Source organism: Excalfactoria chinensis, chromosome 3 (genome assembly GCF_039878825.1).
Source record: "Excalfactoria chinensis isolate bCotChi1 chromosome 3, bCotChi1.hap2, whole genome shotgun sequence".
Classification (NCBI taxonomy): domain Eukaryota; kingdom Metazoa; phylum Chordata; class Aves; order Galliformes; family Phasianidae; genus Excalfactoria; species Excalfactoria chinensis.
In genome coordinates this window covers 56,158,421-56,179,464 of record NC_092827.1, presented here as the reverse complement: position 1 = coordinate 56,179,464, position 21,044 = coordinate 56,158,421, and the positions used below count along the sequence as shown (strand labels likewise).

The 21,044-nt window shown below is 37.8% G+C and overlaps 1 protein-coding gene across 1 annotated transcript; it reads right to left on the bottom strand.

Moving 5' to 3' along the window:
• Nucleotides 1-607: 607 nt before the first annotated feature.
• SERAC1 (serine active site containing 1) lies at nucleotides 608-21,043 on the bottom strand. Its single transcript, XM_072331712.1, has 17 exons — nucleotides 20,978-21,043; nucleotides 20,003-20,094; nucleotides 18,610-18,646; nucleotides 18,144-18,280; nucleotides 17,782-17,871; nucleotides 17,390-17,521; nucleotides 14,492-14,613; nucleotides 12,056-12,184; nucleotides 10,981-11,094; nucleotides 9,390-9,552; nucleotides 7,550-7,700; nucleotides 6,598-6,739; nucleotides 5,740-5,840; nucleotides 5,352-5,449; nucleotides 4,614-4,796; nucleotides 3,987-4,130; nucleotides 608-3,318 (listed from the first exon to the last, which is right to left on the bottom strand). The coding sequence occupies exons 2-17, from the start codon at nucleotides 20,091-20,093 to the stop codon at nucleotides 3,182-3,184; spliced, it is 1,971 nt and encodes a 656-aa protein (XP_072187813.1). The 5' UTR covers nucleotide 20,094; nucleotides 20,978-21,043; the 3' UTR covers nucleotides 608-3,181.
• Between the last annotated feature and the right edge of the window lies 1 nt (nucleotide 21,044).

The window sequence follows — 21,044 nt, the reverse complement described above, 5'->3', positions numbered from 1 at the left end:
ACTTGTTCTCAACTGCTTGGAAACCACAATTCAGCCACCTTCCAACCTCACTAGCCTGCTGCTGAGAGCACAAGACTGAACAAAAGGCATCTGCTAGGAGGCTCCTGCCTCTCTCTGTGCACCCTCTTCCTCTGCTCCCTCATTTGCTGGACACTTCAAAACAAAACGCCCCAAAAAATGCATAAGACAAATGCATGAAACCTTGAGTTGAGTTTCTTGTAGAAGCATCAGTTTACCTTGAGAGCAGGTTGGTGAAGCAGGAAGAAGCAGCTGCTCAGTTTCTCACATAGAGTGTTGGACTCTTCACAAATACCATTATTTATGGACACGTGTCAGTATTAAACATCAAGAGTGGTAAAAAAGGAAGTTACATGACCATTTCCACATGCAAAGATAATGAACAGCTCTAGGACAGCTAATTTAAATGGTAACGAAAGGAAGATCAAAGATCCCAAGATCAAAGACTGACATCCTTCTGAGTACTCCCTTCCCATCTTACCACTTGTGTCCCACCATACAGGTGAACTACCACCATTCACACCCCTGGCCACAGGGCACAGTTTGAATCCTCTGAATTTATACAAAAACACTCTTTGGAATGAATGTGACACTAGGGAAACATAAGAACTTAAGTTTCTAATGGGAAGCAGGCAAGAATGCCTTCTGGTTCTAGAACCAATGTCTGTGTATGGCTCAACAGGCCCTTTTGCAAAACCTAGAAGCACAACAGAAAGAACTCTTTGGTCTGGCTAAACCACAATGACCAGCTGTGCCCCCACTTTTATGCCTCTTTCTTCAGATGGAGGATAAACATTACATTCTTCCAGCACGAGACCATCACTACAAAACAGGTTTTCAATAAATGCAAGCACGAACCAGAGCATTCTTTTTACAGTCAATCACCTTTAATGTATTTTGTGGCATGTTTACTGCATTTTTAAAAACACGTTTTGTTACTATATGCCCAAAAAAGCACAACTGAAAATATTAGTTTTAAAGGTTACACATGTATACAGCTAATAACAAAAAGGAGAAAATTGCCTTGAGAGTTCCAGTTACAATAACAAAGCACGGATGCATTACTGAACGAGATTAATGTGCAGCATCAATGATCTGAATCCCTTTATGCCAAAGAAGTCCATTAAAATCTGTACAAGGTTTGTCACACCAAGAACAGTCAGTTATTAGAAGCAGTCTACTGGCAGTGGGATTGACATACTCTCAACTTTGTGAGTACAAAGTGTTCTAATATATTTACACTCTAAAGTTTAAACCACAGTTTAAACAGGGTAAGCCTCTTCAGAAGTTAAGACAATTCTGTTACATTTTCTGCCTGAAATACTGCCATCCAGTGTCCTTTCCTACATCTCAATTACAGGGAAAAATGCTCTTTTGTGAGTGTAGTGCTGCACATTCTCTGTAGTTTTGCGACTTGTGAAATTTATCATGCAACTTCAGCAAGACTCGACTTCCAAACAATGTGTTTTTAGACATAGTGTACTCCTGAGCCAGAGTGCTCTGTAATAGAAACAGCCGCCTCAGAACCCGGCAAGACAGCAATGGCCTCTGATACCTGCACCAAGCCCATAAAGGACAGCATCGCATCTCTCTGGTAGCTTTTAGGGCTACCAGATTATTCTAAAGCTGGTAAGATTAGATCCATATCATACGAGTGATGCTAAGAGACAGTTTCTGCCTGTTATCAATACAGGCCTTACTTAACAATTTGTCAGCCACAGAAATACAGCCTAATCATATCCTGTTTGTCTTTAGAGAGAGCTGGGAGTAGAAAGGAAGGTAGGAAGGAAATGGCACTTTGACTGTGCTTCTCTTACTATGTTGCAAACTACCTACGACTTTAAAAAAGTGACGGAGTGCTGCCATTTTTTTTCTAAAAATAGTTATTTCTCCTAAGTGCTGTTAAGGTGTCCTTACCACAAACAAACTCCAGTAAGACAACACCTTTTTGTCTTTCTCTGTATCTACACCAATAAATACACTTGGGCTTTGAGCACTGTGGAACCCTCTGCATTTCGACTGGGATCATATAATCACCCAATTTTTATTTCCTGTTTTAATTTTCCCTCGACCTGAGCTCCAAAATCCAAGTATCAGCTTCTTTGTTGGGGTTTGCAGCTGTCTTACCCCATGAGAGCATCCTCAGTGCTCTTCTTAAATCAGCTGAAGATCTTCTAAATGAGTAACGTGAGCTGGGACACCTACTCAGTACATCCCATGAGCCTTTCAAGAAAAACATCTTGGCCTCCATTCTGTACCTTGCAAATGACCGAGCACAGAACTGCCCTCAGTCTGACTTGATACACATTATCTTACAGAAAGTAATCTCGTAATTCCCTAAGATTCAAAGAGAAATGTACAAGAATGTAAACATTTGTGTTCTTTTCTCATTTTTTTTTCTTATCATTTCTACAAATGAATTAAATCAACCACAGTTGTTTATGCAAGACAACCTCCAGAAATTAGTGAAGTTTTTATCTCTTTTTTCAGTCAGAAAACAGATGCTGTCTTTGCTAACAACCCTGGGTAAGTCTATTAAACAAAAAAACTAATTAGAAAAATGTCCATAATCGGGCCACTATCCAAAATGGTACCTTCACACACATGAATTTTCTGAGACTTCTGTCATACTAAACACAGACAGTAAACCAAAGCTTTAAGGCAATCACATGCTTCCTTCCACCTTTGACATAACAAATAACCACCTCAATTGTTTCTCATACAAATCACGAGACTTACAGTCCCAGATGCATACAGACATTACTGAAGACCACCTACCTTCAGAGCAACCTTTCTTGGCTAAAAGGAGATGCACTGGACACCCTCAATACACTAGCTGTGTTACTCCAGAAGGACATCTCCATCCATTCTCAACCAGATTGCTGGAGAATCTGCACACAGTTTGCCAACAGATCATGGTTACTCTAAGCCAACACTTCTTTTTGCCAAGTTTGTATGAGGATGTTTCAGTTTGTATTTGTTTTGAATAGATTTCAGAAATAAGTTAGTGAAGTCTCTTAAGTTCAAGGTGCACCAAAAGTTGTTTTAGCAGTAGATACTATCGACATACATAGTATCTTTGCAGTTTTGCAGATCCTCTAACAACTGTGAGGAGAGCTTACTGTGTTACACTAAAGAGAAGTAGGCAAGGATGGGAAAAACCTCATTCCCCAAGGTCAGTGGCTAAAACATCTTGAATGAACTTCAACGTACGCTGGTACAGGAAAGCATCCTTCTTCTTTGGCTTACAAATATTAAGATGATTTACATCCACTGGAATAAGTTCTCCAATACCTAAATCTGGGAGAGAGAAAAAAGAAGAAATAATGATCAAAGTTTGTAAGGTTAGCTAGACTAAATAGCACATCCTGCTTAAGCAATTGCTCTCTCAAGAGCAATTCCCTGTCTTCCCTCTAACTGCTTTGGCTTGTTAATTTTTTTAATGTGCTAAAAGCATCAATACCTGCTGTTAACAGTCTGACTGGCTAAACATTGCTGCAAAACCCACACTGGCAAACCATTAGGTCCAGAGTTTTAATATCTTTATTAAGAATTCCTATTAGCAGTTTACTAATTTTCTTTCTTATTTTCTAAAGAAGAGAGCTGGAATTTGTGGGAGATTCTGAAACACTATTCAGCCTACCCATGCAAAGACAATCAGTTGCTCATCATTATAAAGGGAAGGACTGTTACAATGTAACATCAGCCATGGGCCTATCCTGCATTTTTTCAGTAAGTATTGTTGGCATATGGAAAAATCAAAACTAACAATTGCTATCATAAGCTACAAACACAGCTGCCTCCCATCTCAGCAGGGAGACTGTAGTTGAGTATAAACAGTCAAAAGTTTAAACAAAGACCCCAAATATAACAGATGTTTTTTCCTAGGTCTTCCTACCACAGAACCCCTATTATCAATGCCTACAGGAATATATACAAAATTAAAGAAAATTGCCTATTTGACTTACTCGCTGACTCCAGAGGTACGACGTGCAGTTTCAACATGCTGCCTATGTGTGTTGGCAAGGTTTCCGCAAAACTCAGTACCGTAAATTTCTTATCTTTGGCAAAAGACAGGAAGTCATCATTCAGCACTTTAAGGGCAGGAGAATCTGTGAAAAGATAACACAGTTTTTGCAGTGTTGCCTTGAACAGAAAATTAGAACTCGTGTCTGCAAAGCTACAGTCCCAATAAAATGCTTTGGAAAAATTAAGAACTCCAGTAGAAGGAGTAGTGTTCTAATTCCTTTTTCCAGCAATCATATGTAACATTTACTTCTGCATAGTGTGGAATTCATATAGAAGACGAAAGTCTGAAGTCTAGCACACATTACTACCTTGCTAAATGACCTACACTACTCTTCTATAAACTTGTTCTGATTCTCTTTTGCCCCTTCATGCCTGCAATCAAACAGAAAAGCTACTCTTGCCAGTTCAACCCACAACACTAAGCATCAAAAGGGCAGATGTAGTTTTTATCCAGCTTTTTCTGATAGCATGATTTAAAAACAAACAGACAAAAAAAGAGGAAACAAAGCATCATGAATAGATTAGCAGAGATCTCTACTGTTAAATGGTAGCAAAGCATAATATACCCTTGCTGAGTTCTTTAACTTCCACAGAAGGAAAGAGAAGATATCTGGCACTTATGGAATATTCAGCCAGCTGGGAGCCGTGGTGAGGTACACTATAAAATATGATTCCTCTCGTGTTGTTTACAATTTTATCCATTTCTGGATTCTTGGAAGCATCCACCAGCATCTTTTTCACTAGAAGACCTGGCAACAGAAACTGAATTAATGCATCAATTTAAACCACTGTGAAAATAATGATGGTGCTATATTAGCCATGAAGCAACTAATCGTATTCTTGCCTCATTTGATTAGTCCTTAGCATGTCAAATATGTCAGATCAGGTTGGAAAAAACAACTGAGGCATTAAAATAAAATGTTAATTGAACAACATAAATCCCAGTCCATAGACTTTTTTGATTTGCTTTAAATGTTACTAATGACACTTAATATATGCCAGACGATGGAGACAATTCTGCCTCTGCATTTCCACTTGCATGAATTTCAATTCACTGATTTTGTGTTATTCAATCAACACGGTACAAACAAACAGGAATAAGAATCCGTTCAAAATGTGTGTGCTACTGAAAACAACACAGCAGGAAAATTGACATCTATTTTACATTTTCAGATCTTTGCAAGTGTTCTACATCATAGAATATTGCGAATAAATGCCTTTCAAACTGAATTTGGTTACAGTCCCATTCTGAAATGTAACAGCAGATAAATGAAAGCATTCTGCCAGACAGGCAATGCACTCACCGCCCATGCTGTGCGACACCCACACCAGAGGTCTCTCTCCAATCCCAGCAGCTCTGAGCTTCTCCAGAAGCTCATTGCTCCTGTAGGCAATAGACGTCCTGTAAGGAATAAACAAACACAAGCACAAAGGAACCTTAGTGCCTGCAGACACTGAAAACAATGAAGACACATGAAGCAGTCTGTAAGAAATGAGGAATTTGACACAAGTTAACTCGTGAGGATAAAAAGCTTGAGAAAACCATGACTTTAGCCACTATTTTTCTAAATTTTATTTTCAAATACAACAAGAAAAGGTAATTTCATTGTTTCACCATAGGTGATTCAAATAATTAGCCCTATAGGTCACCCTCCTGTTCCCCCCTCCAAATCACAGACATGTATTTGTTACCTGTGAGGCTCAACAGGACATTTTGCTTTCCAGTCACTCAAACGGGTGTCATACTCCACAGATATGATTCTAAGGGCGGGACAGTCTGAAGCCAGCCATGTCTGAACAAAGAAAACCATCAAAAAGAGATTATTACTTAAGTAATTGAAAAACTCTTGCAAACACTTTATCAACAATGGCGCAAAGCTGTTATTGTGAAGATGGCATCAATTTCTGTTCTTCATGAATCCTCAAACACATCTTACACCTGCACTGTTGTTGTTTTGTTTTTGTTTTTTTTTTTTTATTAAAGGCTGTCAAACCCTTGACAACTTCCTAATCAAAATGAAGGCAAAGGCTGGAGTGGATTGCTAATTTGCACATCCCTGGCTCCCTCTCCTAGGCAGAACAACAATTACTAAAATGGCCAACGGAACTGATGAGTTCAAGTTTTGCAGATACGCTTCAGTGGTTACATCAATGTGAGTTGCTTGAAGCAGTCATTACTTATTTACCAATAATTTTTATAAGGCAAACTTGAAAAACTGAGGTACTCATACATTTATATAAGAAATTAAAATGTGATTACACGTATCTTTTTCTACACAGTAGAATTTCATTTAAAAGAATGAGAGCATGAGGAAAGTGTACATCTCCTCCTCCTTCACTACCAGAAGAATGACACCGAGTGCATTAACTTTAGCAGAGATTTTCCCTTGCAAGAATAACCTGTTGAAAATTTCATTTTGCAAACAAAAACCAAGCGAAGAACACAAAATGTGCTACTTCTAAAACAGATTAGAAGTCATCTAATTCTCTAGACAGCTTTCACTAATGAAAAAACAGTATTTGTTCGAGAAAATTGTACTGTCTTCTTACCTTTGGCCAGCACTGGCTGTATTCCTCTTGCATTTCTGAAGCCTTTTTATCCACAGGTTGGTCGATGTCTTGCTGTCTCCAGGTTTTAAATGCTGCTCCCAAAAGACCATGAACAAAAAGGATGTCTGCTCTGATGGGCTGGCTGACGTAGAAAGGCATTTGTAAAAGACAAGTGACAAACATTCTTTTAGCAAATTAAATTTAGACAGAATGCTTATCCTAGGGGATATCTAAATGTTTTTTCAAATACTATACATAGGTTCCTGTATTATGGACAACATACCATGATGTTGCATGATATTTCACAGAAGATACTCAGATCAATATGAAAAACACAGATTCACCCATAAGAGAGATTTAGAAAGAGTTATGTAAAGTACCAAACTCCTGTTTGATAGTCTTCCGTAATGAAAAACAATATTATCTCCCCCTACTATTAATGCAGCCTAGTGAGACCTTCACTGTTTGATTCCGCTGTCTCTACTAACAGAAATGACCCCAAGAATAGTTGCTGCTAAGTGACATACCATGTTGGAGACTGCTTAAGTCCCAGATAAAAATTCTCTACAAAGGAAAAAAGAAGCCTCAGCTTCTTTTACTCTAGCCGAGGCCAATGGGCTGCTATCAGCAGAATAACTGCTAGGCATTGTATCCCAAGACACACCAGTACAATGGCTGCAAAACCATAATTCATTTAATGGTTTGTGTCTAGATTTTCCAAGCAATACAGGAACACTCCTTTCATTGTTATGGACAGCTCTGAGCACTCCTGTTGTCCTGTTGTTCTCACATTAGAGGATCTACATTCAGTCCAGTCAATCAATCCACCAAGAACCAGAGAAGCAGGTAACAAAAGTAGAGCTGCACTCTGAATCCACTCTTCTGAATCTTTGTAACTGAACATTATAGCAAATAGCTCAAATTACAGCATGTACAGTTTCTCCTGCATTACCTGCTACGATATTGTGGATGTAAGACATAAACACCATCTGGATACTTTTCTTGCACTGTGTCCCTGTCCAGGTTAGCCAAAGCTCTGGATGCATGAGAAGACTGAATGACATGAGGGGATTTCATTACTTCTGCAAGTAGAGAAACCCAACCTACATTGAAAAAATATAAAGTGGCAGGTTAACTAATGAGAAACATCATCCCAACAAGAAAATTCACAAACATCATCCTTCACAGCAGCAGTAATTATGAAAACAGGCAGTAGAATGTAAGAATGGTAATACTGAAATAAATTACTTCAACCCACTTCTCTTTACTGCAGGAAAGACACTGCTGGATAAGTGGAAATGGCAAAATTAAAAAATCCAGTATGGTGAGGAGGCCATGCATTTTGCTACTATTTATCTTATAATCTGAAGCAGAACCCCTTCCCAGGAGGAAAACAAAGTGTATCAGCAGGTCAGTGCAGCAATCAGACAGAGAACAGGTCTTGATTCTCTTTCTGCAGCCAAGATGCAAAACAGACAGTGATAATGATTGTTTCAGAGAGAAAATGAAACTCAAAGCACAGGAAAGAAAGGGAACAGCACAAAGGAATAAGAACAGGTGGAAAAAATTAATGCTTGCTCTGAACAATGACTTTTAATTTTAAATTCCAGAGTGCAAAAACATTTATGTAATTAAAATTCTCCTGCTATTCTAAAACAAAACAAAAACAAAAAAAGTCTGTTTACACTCAAGAAACGTGAAAGAATAGTTGACAGAACACATTCCTTAATGAAGCTTTAAGTCATAGCTTTCCCAATAAAAAATAAACACTTTACAGACTCTTACATGAAAGTGAAACTTACTGGTTTTTAGACATGGATGAGGATGGTCACGGAGTACTGAGATATGCAAAGGAATACACGCACACACAAAGAGCATTTAAATACTTTTAGAGAAAACTGAGTCATAGTGATTGTAGGGATCTGAGATGAATGAGGAAAAATCATTAACATCTAAGCAGATAGGGAAGAACTGAATATTCAGGGCATACATACATACAAGAACAAATGGGAACAGTGTAAGAAATTGACAAAAAAAGAATTTGTGAAGAAAAATTTCTCAAATGAAACTTGCTCGCAGAGTGGACTGAAGTGCTGTTAAGAATCTGGTGGAAGACCTCCTCAGCAAGAGCGAGCTGGGTAAGGGTTGGGCTGAAAACTGGAGCAGCTGCATAAGAAGCATGAATAGCAGGATGCGATGGCACCCACGGGCACCAGAGGTTGTGTGAGTTCATCTCTGCCTCCGGCCACTGTCATTCGTTCTTAGTTACTAGCTTGACACAAAGCAAGGGAGAGTGGGAAGGCATGTTTTATTTTATTCCAAAATATAAGGACTACAAGATGATCCGTTCCTTTATGAGACTAAAACACAGTAAATTGGAAAAAAAAAGACCAATGACGCAGATGATCTGTGAGAGCAGGAAGTTCAAAAGATATTTGTCAGTAATTTGAACTAAACATCAGAAGTCCCAGTTTTCACCATCCTTCAAAGACTTACAGTGCCTCTAACTCTGACACATATCAGCTAGACAACACGCACAAGTTTTTAAACCAATGCTGTCTAAACTATTTACGTTTTATTTAACAAAAAAGAAAAAAGGCACAAACTAACAACAAAACCAAATAAAACAAACAATAAAAAAAGCCACACACACTCATACAAAACATACATATAAAAACCAAACCACTGTCACAGTCCCTTACATTTTACAATAGCACTGAATCCAGTGAAAAATTCAGAATATAGAGCTGGCAGTCTGGCATTCAGGCTGCTTGCACTTGCTTTCCTTTTACCTGCACGTACTATGGATGAATGAAGACGTTCATCCAAAGCCATATTTCCAATAATGCGAATTATGTTTCTCTGTATTTTTGCAGAATCTTTACGTAGATGGTATATCCTCTGCAGCAGCTGAAGGCCGCCCTGAGCTTCAATTTTATCACAGTGAGATGAAACCTAGCATCATACAGTAAACACAATGACAGTAAATAGATATTCTGCAAAAGGTTCCTTGTGATGCTGCTAATACAGAAGGTAGAGAAGTTTTACGAGCTGATAAAATATGGCCCTTCTTACATAAGAGTTCTTATTCATTTAATATTTATTATTCCCTAGCCCAAGATGGAGTAAATACTTTATTGTGTTGAATGCATGATATCTATCAATTGACAACCTGAAAGATACTAAGAGTCATCACTATACTCTCCTTCACATCAGAGGAAAATGAGATTGATATCCATTTAGCATGACCAAATTACAAGTGATGATCAAGAATCTAAACGGGACAACTGCCTGCACTTGTTAAAGCACTGCCAATGGAAGCCTCTTACTGTCTACCACCTAAACTGAAATTGTTAGAATACTTCCTCTTTGAAATACACAGGCATTTTTACTCTCCAAATAGCATCGCTATCATTACTGATATTAAGAGTAATGATAGATTCTAGTTCAAGCAGATGATCAAAGACTGATCAGTAGTAGCATCAACCACCAATACTGATCTAATTCTTGTGACTTGAATGTGTCTACAGTGCTTAAAAACATATTGTGGTCATGACGCTGTTATGCCCTCAAGTATGAAGTTCTAACAAAGACAGAGGCATTCTGTGTAAGTACAGTCACAACTTGATTGAATGGAAAATTTAGAATATAAAAAATTCTAGACTATGTCAGAATTTCTACGCATATGGAAGTTGTGAAAGGAATACTAGCAAACCACACTTTATCCATCCCTACTACAAATAACAATTTAGCATTCTCAATACTATTTTCCAATGTTCAAGACTTCTGAGAAACTTAAGGAACTTATACAGGCTAATAAGAAATAATAATAGAACTTAGAGGCTGTATGGTAACTGTTGAATCAGGGCCTGAATCACTGATTGAGCACCTGGGGAAAGGACCCAGCCAGCCCTGGGAGCACAGGTGAAGGCAATCCAGCTGTATGACTGGAAGAGGTGGAGCCTGGCTGCACCTCTCTTAGACCTCATTTAAGGGCTGACTGCCGCTGTGAAAGGATCTCTTTCTAGTTGTGAATCCTTCCCTTGTGGAATTTTTTTGGTGAACCTAGATCTTCAGAGATGGGTGAGCACTTTTTTCTTTGTAACACCTTTCCATAGCGCTAGCCTCTTTGTCATTACGCATCCTGTTTTGCCATTCCACTGCATTTGTTTTCCTGATTGTTACAGAGGCAACTGGCATCAGAAAAATGAACTTGTTATGCTTCCTTATGATTCACATCAGTATGAGTTATCTGAAAGTTCTTATAGAAGGGATAGCGGCTAGGAGATGATAGAAGGGCAACTCTTTCCCAGTATATGACAACTTTAGAAAAGAATATTTATAAATGTAGTTTTTCAGTTGTAGCTTAAAAAAGACAGTTACCTTAGAATGTTGCACTAAAGCTTGCAGGCAGAAGAGTTCTACTGTCTCTGAAGGAACTTTACCCAATGTCTCACAGTATGGAAGTCCATTTCCCCCAAAACACCACAAGCCTCCCTGAAAGGAGAAACAGTAAAACTATACCATGTTCCAAATGGTTACCTAAAATAAGCATTTCTAAACTAGAATGCTATGCGTGTAATGATCTATAAAAATCTCTTTAAGAGTGCTCAGCACATGTGCATTTTTAAGTGTATAAATTATATAGCAGCACACTGTAAAATGGTTTACTATTTTTAACCGAAAATATCAAATAGATTTTTCAGACAGAAGCTTTCACAGTCTATTAACTTCAGAACACACAGTAAAGGGGGGAAAAATGCATGGTTCTTATGTTAGTTAATGTAATCTTTAAGACTGTTTGCTTGAGAATAAGGAAGCAAGACTCGGACTTAATTCAGACTTCCAGAGTTGTAAAACCTCTTGTTCGTTAAACAATAGAATCCCCATGTGAATATATTACACACATTAGCATCCTAGGGAATAAGAGTTATTGTACTCTGAAATCTTTAAATAAATCCTGCTAGGCAATATTATGATAGTAATTTTTTATTTATTATAGCTTTCAAAATTAAGAGCCATCCATTACAAAAGCAACTTGACTTAGGTTTTGGCAATAGTGATATGGTACAGGAATGTATTTATATGTAATATAACAGTTCATGACCATAGGCTACAATTAGTTGGACAGTAAGATGTCAAGAAGGTTTAGTAATCTCAGCAGATGAAATGTGAAAAATCTCTTTATGAGAACTGCAAGAGGAAAGAAATGTCTTTACTTACAAGCCTTCCTACAAAGCAGATATCTCTTGCTTGACCAGCTAGTACAGTTAGGAAAGATAAAGACGTTTTCAAGCATATGGAGCATATGTAGAAGAGCTTACTCTAAGTTGTAACTTAGCAAAGACTGCATTTTTCTTCACTTCATAAAGCTTAAAAATGTGGAAATAGGTTTGTGTCTTTGAGCTCTGAAGGAAGAAAGAAACCAAATAGTTCTACTCTGTAAGTGGGAACTCACCCTCTGAGCAGCGAGAGTCTGACTACTTTCACGTAAAGCAAGAGATGTGAAGTACTGGACACATGGATCAAGACCAGACTGAGGTAAAGAAACTAGGAGCAAGCGAAGTTCATCTTCTATGAGACAATCCTGTGAGAAGTAAACACAAATAGTTTAATTCAGGTTGTTGTTTTTTTTTTTTTTTTTTTTAAATTCTGAAACAAAACACAGCATGGAAGAAAACAAAGATCTTAAATATTGAACAAGCTATGTTAGTAAGATCTAGACTTTAGAGTTCTGCAATTTGGGTTTAATAGTTATTCCCATAAAAATTTTGGGGGTTGTTAATACTAAAACCAGCCACCCAGGTGATGAAAAATAAGCCTTAAGCTTCATACTTTGTGGCCTTTTTCTGATATGCCTGAAAGGGTGAAGGAAAGAATAGGTTCCTCTTGACACAAGATGCCTAAGAGTTTGCCTTTGACTACACAGCAATACTAATGGTGCTGCATTAAAATGAATGTATGAATTACTAGTCAGAACCACAAACATTACTCTCATCTTCAAAATAATCACACAGACATCAATTTGGTAATTTGTGATAAGTGACAGAAGAGATACAACAACTGGTTTACTTGCCCACAGTCACAGAACTTATGTTTCTTCTAATTTTTGCTACAGAGATAATCTTATGTTGTTTTATTTTATTATATCAATACCTATCAAAGCTGGTTTTCAGAGTTGTGTTGGCTAAGATGTACAAGTGTTCTGTGACAGGAACTTCTGCTGGCATTTATTTTAGTAACATTACAGAAGACTGTCTAAGAAAGACATTGAGGCTCTGGAACATGTCCGGAGAAGGGCAACAAAACTGGCGAGGGGTCTGGAGCAAAAATTTTATGAGGAGTGGCTGAGGAAGCTGGGATTGTTTAGTCTGTAGAAGAGGAGGCTCAGGAGAGACTTCTTTATGCTCTCTTCCTTCCTGAAGGGAGGTTGTGATAAGGAGGGGCTTGGCCTCTTCTCCCAGGCAACAAACAGGACATGAGAAAATGGCCACAAGCTGTACCAGAAAGGATTTAGACTAGACATAAGAACTTCTTCACTCAGAGTGGTCAAGTGTTGGAATGGCTGCCCAGGGAGGTGGTGGAGTCACTGGTAGTGTTCAAGAAGCGACTGGATGAGGAACTCTGAGATATGGTTTAGAGGTTAGTTGTAGCTATGGTAATGGGAGGATGTTTGGACTAGATGATCTCATAGGTCTTTTCCAACCTTGTGATTCTATGATTCTATGCTTTGTGTGCGAATTTTGTGTATTAAAGAAGCAAATCTAATGGAAGCATATTAATCAAACTACCTTGTTTATATATACTTAGTAACTAACAAAAAAATCATTGAATCAAAGCAAGATGAAATCTACTGATTAGGATTTGTTGGTACCCAGAAGCCAGAAGTAAAGAGGTGGGCCTACAGAACAATTGGATATTAAAAATAAAAAGAAAACAAATGCAAAACAAGTCAGATAGAAATTACTGTATTTTTAAAAAAAAAAAAAAAAGGGAAGAGTTACATCTTCAAATCAGAAACTCTGAAGCTGCTTGGGAGTTTAAGACAGGTAACTTAAGCTCTTCTAGATGTTAAGTATTTATTTATCTGATTAATGAGAGTCATGGTATGAAAGTACAAAGCCTTTTTGCAATTAAGACTCATACTCAGTGAATCTTCTATCGGAATATTTTTCAATTAAATCTAAAAAGTACTGTGATAAGCTAACTGAAGTTTAGTTTGTAGTGATAACTGTAAAGCCAACCTTCAAACATTTCCTATGATTTCTAAATTTTAAAAGTAGGTTAAGATGTCTAGAAGGAGACAGAAGAATCTCTGGTGAGAGACAGGAGGTACATCTGCATGAGCTACTCAGCAAATTGGAGGAATTTTTACAGGCAGAAGATTCGCCTTGTATCTGCACTTGGGAGTTAGACAGTGTACTCAAAAGGGTTTCCATACTTGACATAATGAAAGTTAAAGCTGTGTGCCAGAGCATTACTTAGTACCACACTAGCAGTGAAAGTGCAAGGTCCCACAGGAGAGCCTCTACATGTAGGATTCTGTCAGTGTCATCAAGGCAATCTACGATCACTGAAATATTAGAGCACTGCCTTTTAGGCACGGATAGCAGAGTATGCATCACACTTGTGATTTGCACAAATTACATTGCTGCTGAATGTGTAGTTTGGAGATACAGTCAAAGGACAATAATCCAACTCCTATCTTCAGCTCTTTGCATCATATAATTCACTAATACAGACATGATCCTGAGGTGCGTTTCAGTTGATGCTTTGTTTTTCATTTTAGTACTCATTTTTTACTTTTGAAGAATTCTATTTTAGTATGGTCATTAACAATGAAAGTACTAAAGACAAACAAGAGTCAGTTGGTATCTTCTTTCCATTTACTTACATTTTTCATTTTTGGCAATGATGGTGGAGGCAGGAAAAAGCGAAGGTCGATATCTTTGGATCGAGCCAAACCTATAGCAGTCCTTTGATCACAGGTTTGGGCAACTGTACCATACTGATAATCTGTAGCACAAGAACTCCAGCAATAAGGTTAAAACTGATTGTAAATATATCATTTGTATTTAAATTTAATTTCTGATTTGTTTTCCAAGTTGAGAAGAATAACCTCTCTGCAATCTCCTTAATAAGCTCTGACTTGGTAGTCACAAATTCCAGAAGGCAAAAATAGCAGTTGTTAGACCAGCACTATGCTAAAACAAAACAGACCTGCGCAATGTTGATTACAAATCTGTTAGATAAAGATTCTCATATGAGTTGAACACTTGCAAAAGCAAAAGTTCAGTATTGCTACTGTGAAAAGAATGCAAGAGCTACAAATTCAAGCCTAAGCCTTGCCTAGAGTAAAAAATTTGAATGCCTTTTTTTTTTCCTGCACACAATATTAAAAACCTGAGTTTTAAACTGACATGCTGCCAAGATACGAGTGTGAAGTTTAAATGACACAGAAAGCTTGGTTTCTATCAGGTTGTTCAAGTAAAAAAATAAAAAGAGATAACATCAGAAATTGCAAGATAGCACTACAGTGCAAGTTAAGTGGCCTTTCCTTACTGAAGCACTTTCTGTCCTAGCAAGACAGTATTTAGTTAAGCCTACTAAAGGGAAAACATTTAAATAATTCCTGGTTTCCAAAATCTATCTATTTTACAGCTGGAGAAATTGAAAGGCACCTACTGAATTTAGTGGCAAACTGAAGGGAAAGACAATATTGAAGTGGATCAGTAAATTGCTGTAGAAATGTGTTTTTATCCTAATTACTGTTATACATCTCATGAACAAAAATAACAGGCCAATTAGAAGAACAAACATCACAGACCAGACATCATTTTTCCTTGGTCCAGATCACTTACAGCCACAAACTGACGTACTGAAGCTGTGCTTTGGATGAGCAGGATGCAATACTTATGGTAATATATGCTGAACAATTTGGTCCTACCTGTGAAAAGGTAGCACATACTTCCAGTCTAGATCTTTGCTGGAATAAGCTTTGGAATATCAGACGAAAAAAGCCCATTTTCTCCATGAGGTAGTTGGCAAGAATTATTACTGTTAGTAAAACATCCAAATATTACAGCAATTAGTGCTATGGAGAAAAGGACAATCAAATTTCCACATACTGGCCGTCTTATACACTGAATGATAAAGGAGACCTCCAGAGGAAGAAGCTGGAGAACATCTGCTAGCAGTCTTCTCACATGAATGTAAGATGGCCATACTGAATTAGTACACACAGTTTCAGTTTAGGTACATCTGTCTTTCAAGTTTTCAACTTTTTCAACAACTTCTTCACGTAAATAGTTTGGGATAATTAGAGTTTGAAAGAGGCAGTCTGAAGCAACATACACTCCACTGTGTGGAACATCACAAGATGTCAACTGACTCTATTACCAGAATCAGAGTGAGTTAGAGTGCTATGTTGTTTACACAGACTAGTGATGGAGTGGAGAAAAGGGTGTGTATATATACCCTTTATTTGGGAGTTCAAGGACATTTGCTGCTTTAAGAATAGAGAGGACCTGAGAACCTTGAGTTCTATACCATGCTTTATAGTATGTTTAAGAAGATACTGAAGTAGATTATTGCAGTGGAAATGCAAGTCATGGCCTGAAACAGTGACCGAGCACCTGGTGGGAAGGCAGGGCCAACCTAGGGGAGCTCAGGTGCATGCAATACCCTGAGTGACTGAAAGGGGTGGAATCAGGATCCACCCCTTCCCAGACCTCATTTAAAAGTTGGCAGTGGAGGTAAGGGGATCTCTTGTAGGAGATCCCTGCCTACCTAAGGCCTTCCAGGGGTAAGCAGCTCTTTTCCTTCATTTTTTGCATCTGCAGCTCATTCTCATTTGCTGTAGCCAAAGACTTTGCCACACAGCTATTATCACTGGACTTTCCATCCTATTACAGCATTACAATAACAAAGGGGGAAGATTTCTTACTTATTGATAGGTGTATGATATGTAATGTAATAATAATATAACTGATGATACCATGGCATTAAATCAAAGTATTTTTTTCCTGTGGAATACATCTGTGAAAAGTTCAAAATCCTTAAGATGTTTCAGTATTAAGGTCACAGTAACAACTAGGACAGAAAATGGCTTATTTATAATGCTTGTATGTGCAAGTCCTCTATTTCTAGTTTGTCACCACTGTTTTGTTGTGGTTACCTATCATCTCCTAACCAATTATTATTATTATTATTTTTTAAACTGAACCATAGCCTTAAACCCCTTTCTGGCAGAGTCTTACAGCAATTACTACCTGAACGAGTGACATTCTTAACATCTTCAACAGGCCAAGGAGCTAATGAACCCGATATGCTCTCTAGCACCAAGGCAGCATCATTCTAAATGGTGGTGGTCCTCATAATCTAGTGGGGAAGTAGAGAGAAGGCCACACTGCAGTTATGTGCTGTGTGGAGCACCTGGGGAAAGGACCCTCCTCCCACCCCTTTTCCCCCCCTCCCCCCCCCCCCAGTCAGCCCTGAGCACAGGTGAAGGCCTAAAGGTTTCCTTTGTAACACCATTCCACTCATGCTAGTCCCTTTGCTGTTAGACTCCTTTATTGCCCTTCCACCGTGTTGATCTTTCTGATTGCAACAATGAGGAAGAGTGTTAGGAACAAAAAATTGCTTGCAGAGTAAAGAAAAACTAATTTTGAATCAAATTACACTTCTTTCAGATACTAGCAATTTTTCCAGGGTAGCAGCAGAAGCTTAGCAGCAGATAACAGAGACATTGTTGCATTTTTTAGATGAATTGAGCTACACCAGCATACATTACCATGCCAGTGAGTGTTCTTTGCCAGCTCTTGCACAGCCTGCAGTCGGACCTCTTTGTCTTCTGACTGAGTCCTTTTTAAGAGGAGCCATAAGGCACATTCATGATCTTCTCCGTCAAACGTACTAAAGAGTTCTTTAGCAAAAAAAAAAACCCATAAAACCCAAATTATTCCTAATGAGCATTTTAACAGGCACGTTTCTATTTTACTGAATTAAAAAGAAATAATCTGTTCTTTTTAATACTTCAAAATCAGTTGTTAATAGTAATTCAGAGAAATATTTTAACATCAAATTGCTGCAGTAAGATAGGACAGAATGACACCCACAACCTCCCTGGTTTAGGTTTTTCTATAGAGTGCTATTCACAGGTAAAGCCACACTTTTCACACCTACCATTAAAAGGTCTCCGGAAAATTTTAGCTTCTGCCTCAAGTATTCTCCTTACTGCTCTATGGATTTCTTTTCTGGCTTGGTACGTGATTCCTAAAAGAGCATTTTAAGATTACTTAAGTTTGAAAGACAGATACCACAAATTATTTCAAGATGCTGGCTGGCTTTTCTTTCTTTTCAGATAGTCATATTTATACTTTGAGATAACTTTGTATACAGATGGAAATATATCTCTAAGAAAAATTAATTAGGTGACATTGCAAATTTTGTCACATCTCAATAAATGTATCTGGCTATACAAGTAAAGTCCAGAAATTCTGTATGCTGTTAATTTTATCTTTAGATTCAAAACAATCACATCTTACCTTGATATTCATTTGGATTTAGAGAAGCTGTACGTATATACACGTGGGATTTAAGCTTTTCTTGATGTATAGCTTGAGTATCGATTTGCAGTAACTTCTTTAAGGACCAAACTTCATATGTAATGAATACAAAACCTCTTTAAATGAAAGAAAACTATGTATGAATACTATGAAAGAGGAAGGTGGAGGCAAAATAATCTTAACAATGATTTTGGCATAAATCATCCTTTTTTTTTATTAATTACAAATACCAGATTTTACCAAATACATAGAAGTCCATCGATTACATCAATTTAGCACAGAAAAGAAATTCTATTATAATTAAAATAAGTAAACTACCAGAAGATTCGCTTCAAAACTACAGCATACCTAAACCTCTAAAATATAGTCACACTTTGAAAGTAATGTGAATTGAAGTATTTACTGTATACATAATTTACATACAAACTTGCTAGTCACAACTTACCCTAGTACAAGCGATCCAGTTACTTTTGCAATTTTTCCTTGAAAAATGAAAAAGATCATGTCAAACAAACTTGTATGCATCAAGTCAATATAACGAGATAACGTGTGATTACTGGTCAGTAGGAATTTCAGGAACTCAGAATAAGATTTTTTTTTTTCAATTTTTGTCTGGCTTTTAGAAAATCACTACTTAAATTTTAAATTAAATAAAATCTTGCAAAATTAGAATTTCCTGCTTTTTTTAATCTAGGCAACAAAATGTTTCTTACTGCTGTTATTTACTTTTGAGTGTTACTACTCATCAATTACATTTCATGCTCAACTGCAAGAATCAACAGGAAAAAATCTGTCTATATCATCAGTGTTCACTTGAACCTCCACACTATGTTAAGGAGTCAGCTTTTTCTTCTTGACTGGATATTCAGTGTATATGAAAATCCCTACAGAATCTCCCTAAGCAAACAGATTCAGTGGAATTTCTTGAAAAATATAACTTACAGAGCAAAGAGTTAAATAAACACATGCCACTTACAGCACCTTCCCTTTTAAATGCAAGGATTCATGTCAGAATTCATGTCATTATTATTATTATGTCCTGGGTGAAGTTCAGCTGATTATCTAGACTTGAGGTTGTCAGTACAGTGCAACTCTATTGCTATGAGTAATGGCAAACCCAATGGAATGTATCTCACCTATCATGAATAATTGGTTTTCTTCAGCATGAAGGAGGTTTGCCCTAGACCCACTGCCACCAGCTTCTGTCTTTGCAAGACTTTAAGAATTGTGGCATGCAGACAACAAACAGTTACATGCCGAAGAAATAACTGGCAAAGAAGAAACAAACAAAAAAATGCAGTGATTCCCATAGAGAAGAAATGGAAAGAAACACCCTGTCTTTTAGTGCTGGAAAATACACCTCAGAACTGTAAGAATTTTTGTTTTGTACACAAGGCATTAAAGAAAGCAGAGACTAAGCGGGGAATATCATAGAACTTAAAGAAGAGAAAAAAAATTCAGTACAGGAGAGAGAGAAACAAAGTTTGTTCAGGTGCTGTTCTGTTACTAACTCTTTATGGATGCAGTACTTTCATTGTGCTAATTGTTAAAAAAACAAACAACAACAACAACAAAAAACAGCTCCAAAGAAGAAACAGATAGAAATAAAGTAATTTAATGAGATTGTATTTTGGTGGGACTCCCATCATCCATGTAACATAGCGTTACCACTCTAATGTAGAGTAAGCCAGAAGCAGACATCACAAAAAGCTTTGATCACAAATTACGCAGAGATTTAGGTCTCTTCTTGTCACTTAATCATGCACAGTGTTACACCCACACAGACCTTTTCTTCTTTTAATAACACCTCTGATTGATACTTCCAGAACTGTACTTACTTATATTATTCCAAGATGGGTGTTTTTTGGTGGCTGGGCCAGAAGTTCCTATTTGCCTACAGCAAAATATGCAGTAAGCAGCCACTGACATTCTGTATGTTCAGAAAAAGAAAAAAAAAAATTGATTTGGGAATTACAACAGAAAACCTGTAGCCATTTCTTCCCTTTTTACAGGAAAGGTTGTAGAGCATATTAATGTCATTTTGTGCCTTATAAAGCACTCTAAGTAAAAATAAAAAAGTCTGTAAACTCCTGAATTTAGTAGTTTGCATTTGGTTACAGAAAAAGTTTACCGTAAAGTTTCATGCAATTACATATTTATGCTAATACTGGTAAGCTTCCATCTCTGACTGCCTGCTCTGCTTTGAAGCCTTTTCCAGTTTCCTAGTAATCCTCACTTAAATGCATCACATCCACATGAAGACAGTGCTGAGTACAGCATGACTTAGTATGACTCAGTAATTAGCTGTTCATAATTCATTTTATCTTAACACCCAAGTCTTGTATTTTGCCTTAGCAGGCTCTAACAACTCATATGCATTGTTGGTACTAGAAGGCAAATCAGATTTGAAAACGTTTGTCTTTTCTAGCTGATGTACACTGTAACATCACGGTTCATAAAGGTTGTATTTTAGCATCTACAGACTGAGGTTCAATGAACGTACAGTTGCAGTGTTAAAGCGTTAAGAAATGAAGCGATTCAGGCCATGTGAAAGCACCAATTACTGTATTCACCAGCTTTCTGCCCTATCTCCTTTCAGCACTGCAATCATCCACTGACTTCATTTATTACGTTGCTGATAAGCACGGCAGGCGCCTCCCCGCAAGTGGGGCAGTTCCAGCGGCCGAACCCACGCCAGGAGGGGCTTCAAGGCCGAGGTCTGACAAACACGGGCATCGGACACGAGAAGCCCCCAGCCCTGGCCCCTCCTACCGCCCGCCGCCGTCCCCCTCCCGCCACACGGCTACCCGTACCTTCCGCTTCCTCTCTCTCTTCGCAGCCGGCACCGCCGCTCACGCGCTCTCACGACGTCATCACGCC

Bases quoted from the DNA above. Each gene is read 5' to 3' on its own strand.
- SERAC1 (XM_072331712.1), bottom strand. From the start codon at position 20,093: ATGTCAGTGGCTGCTTACTGCATATTTTGCTGTAGGCAAATAGGAACT. The intron at 17,522-17,781 runs GTAGGTGTGAAA...TTTTTGCTAAAG, and splicing joins TTTCCGGAGACCTTTTAATG to AACTCTTTAGTACGTTTGAC. The intron at 5,450-5,739 runs GTAACAAATACA...TATTCCTTACAG, and splicing joins TGTCCTGTTGAGCCTCACAG to GACGTCTATTGCCTACAGGA.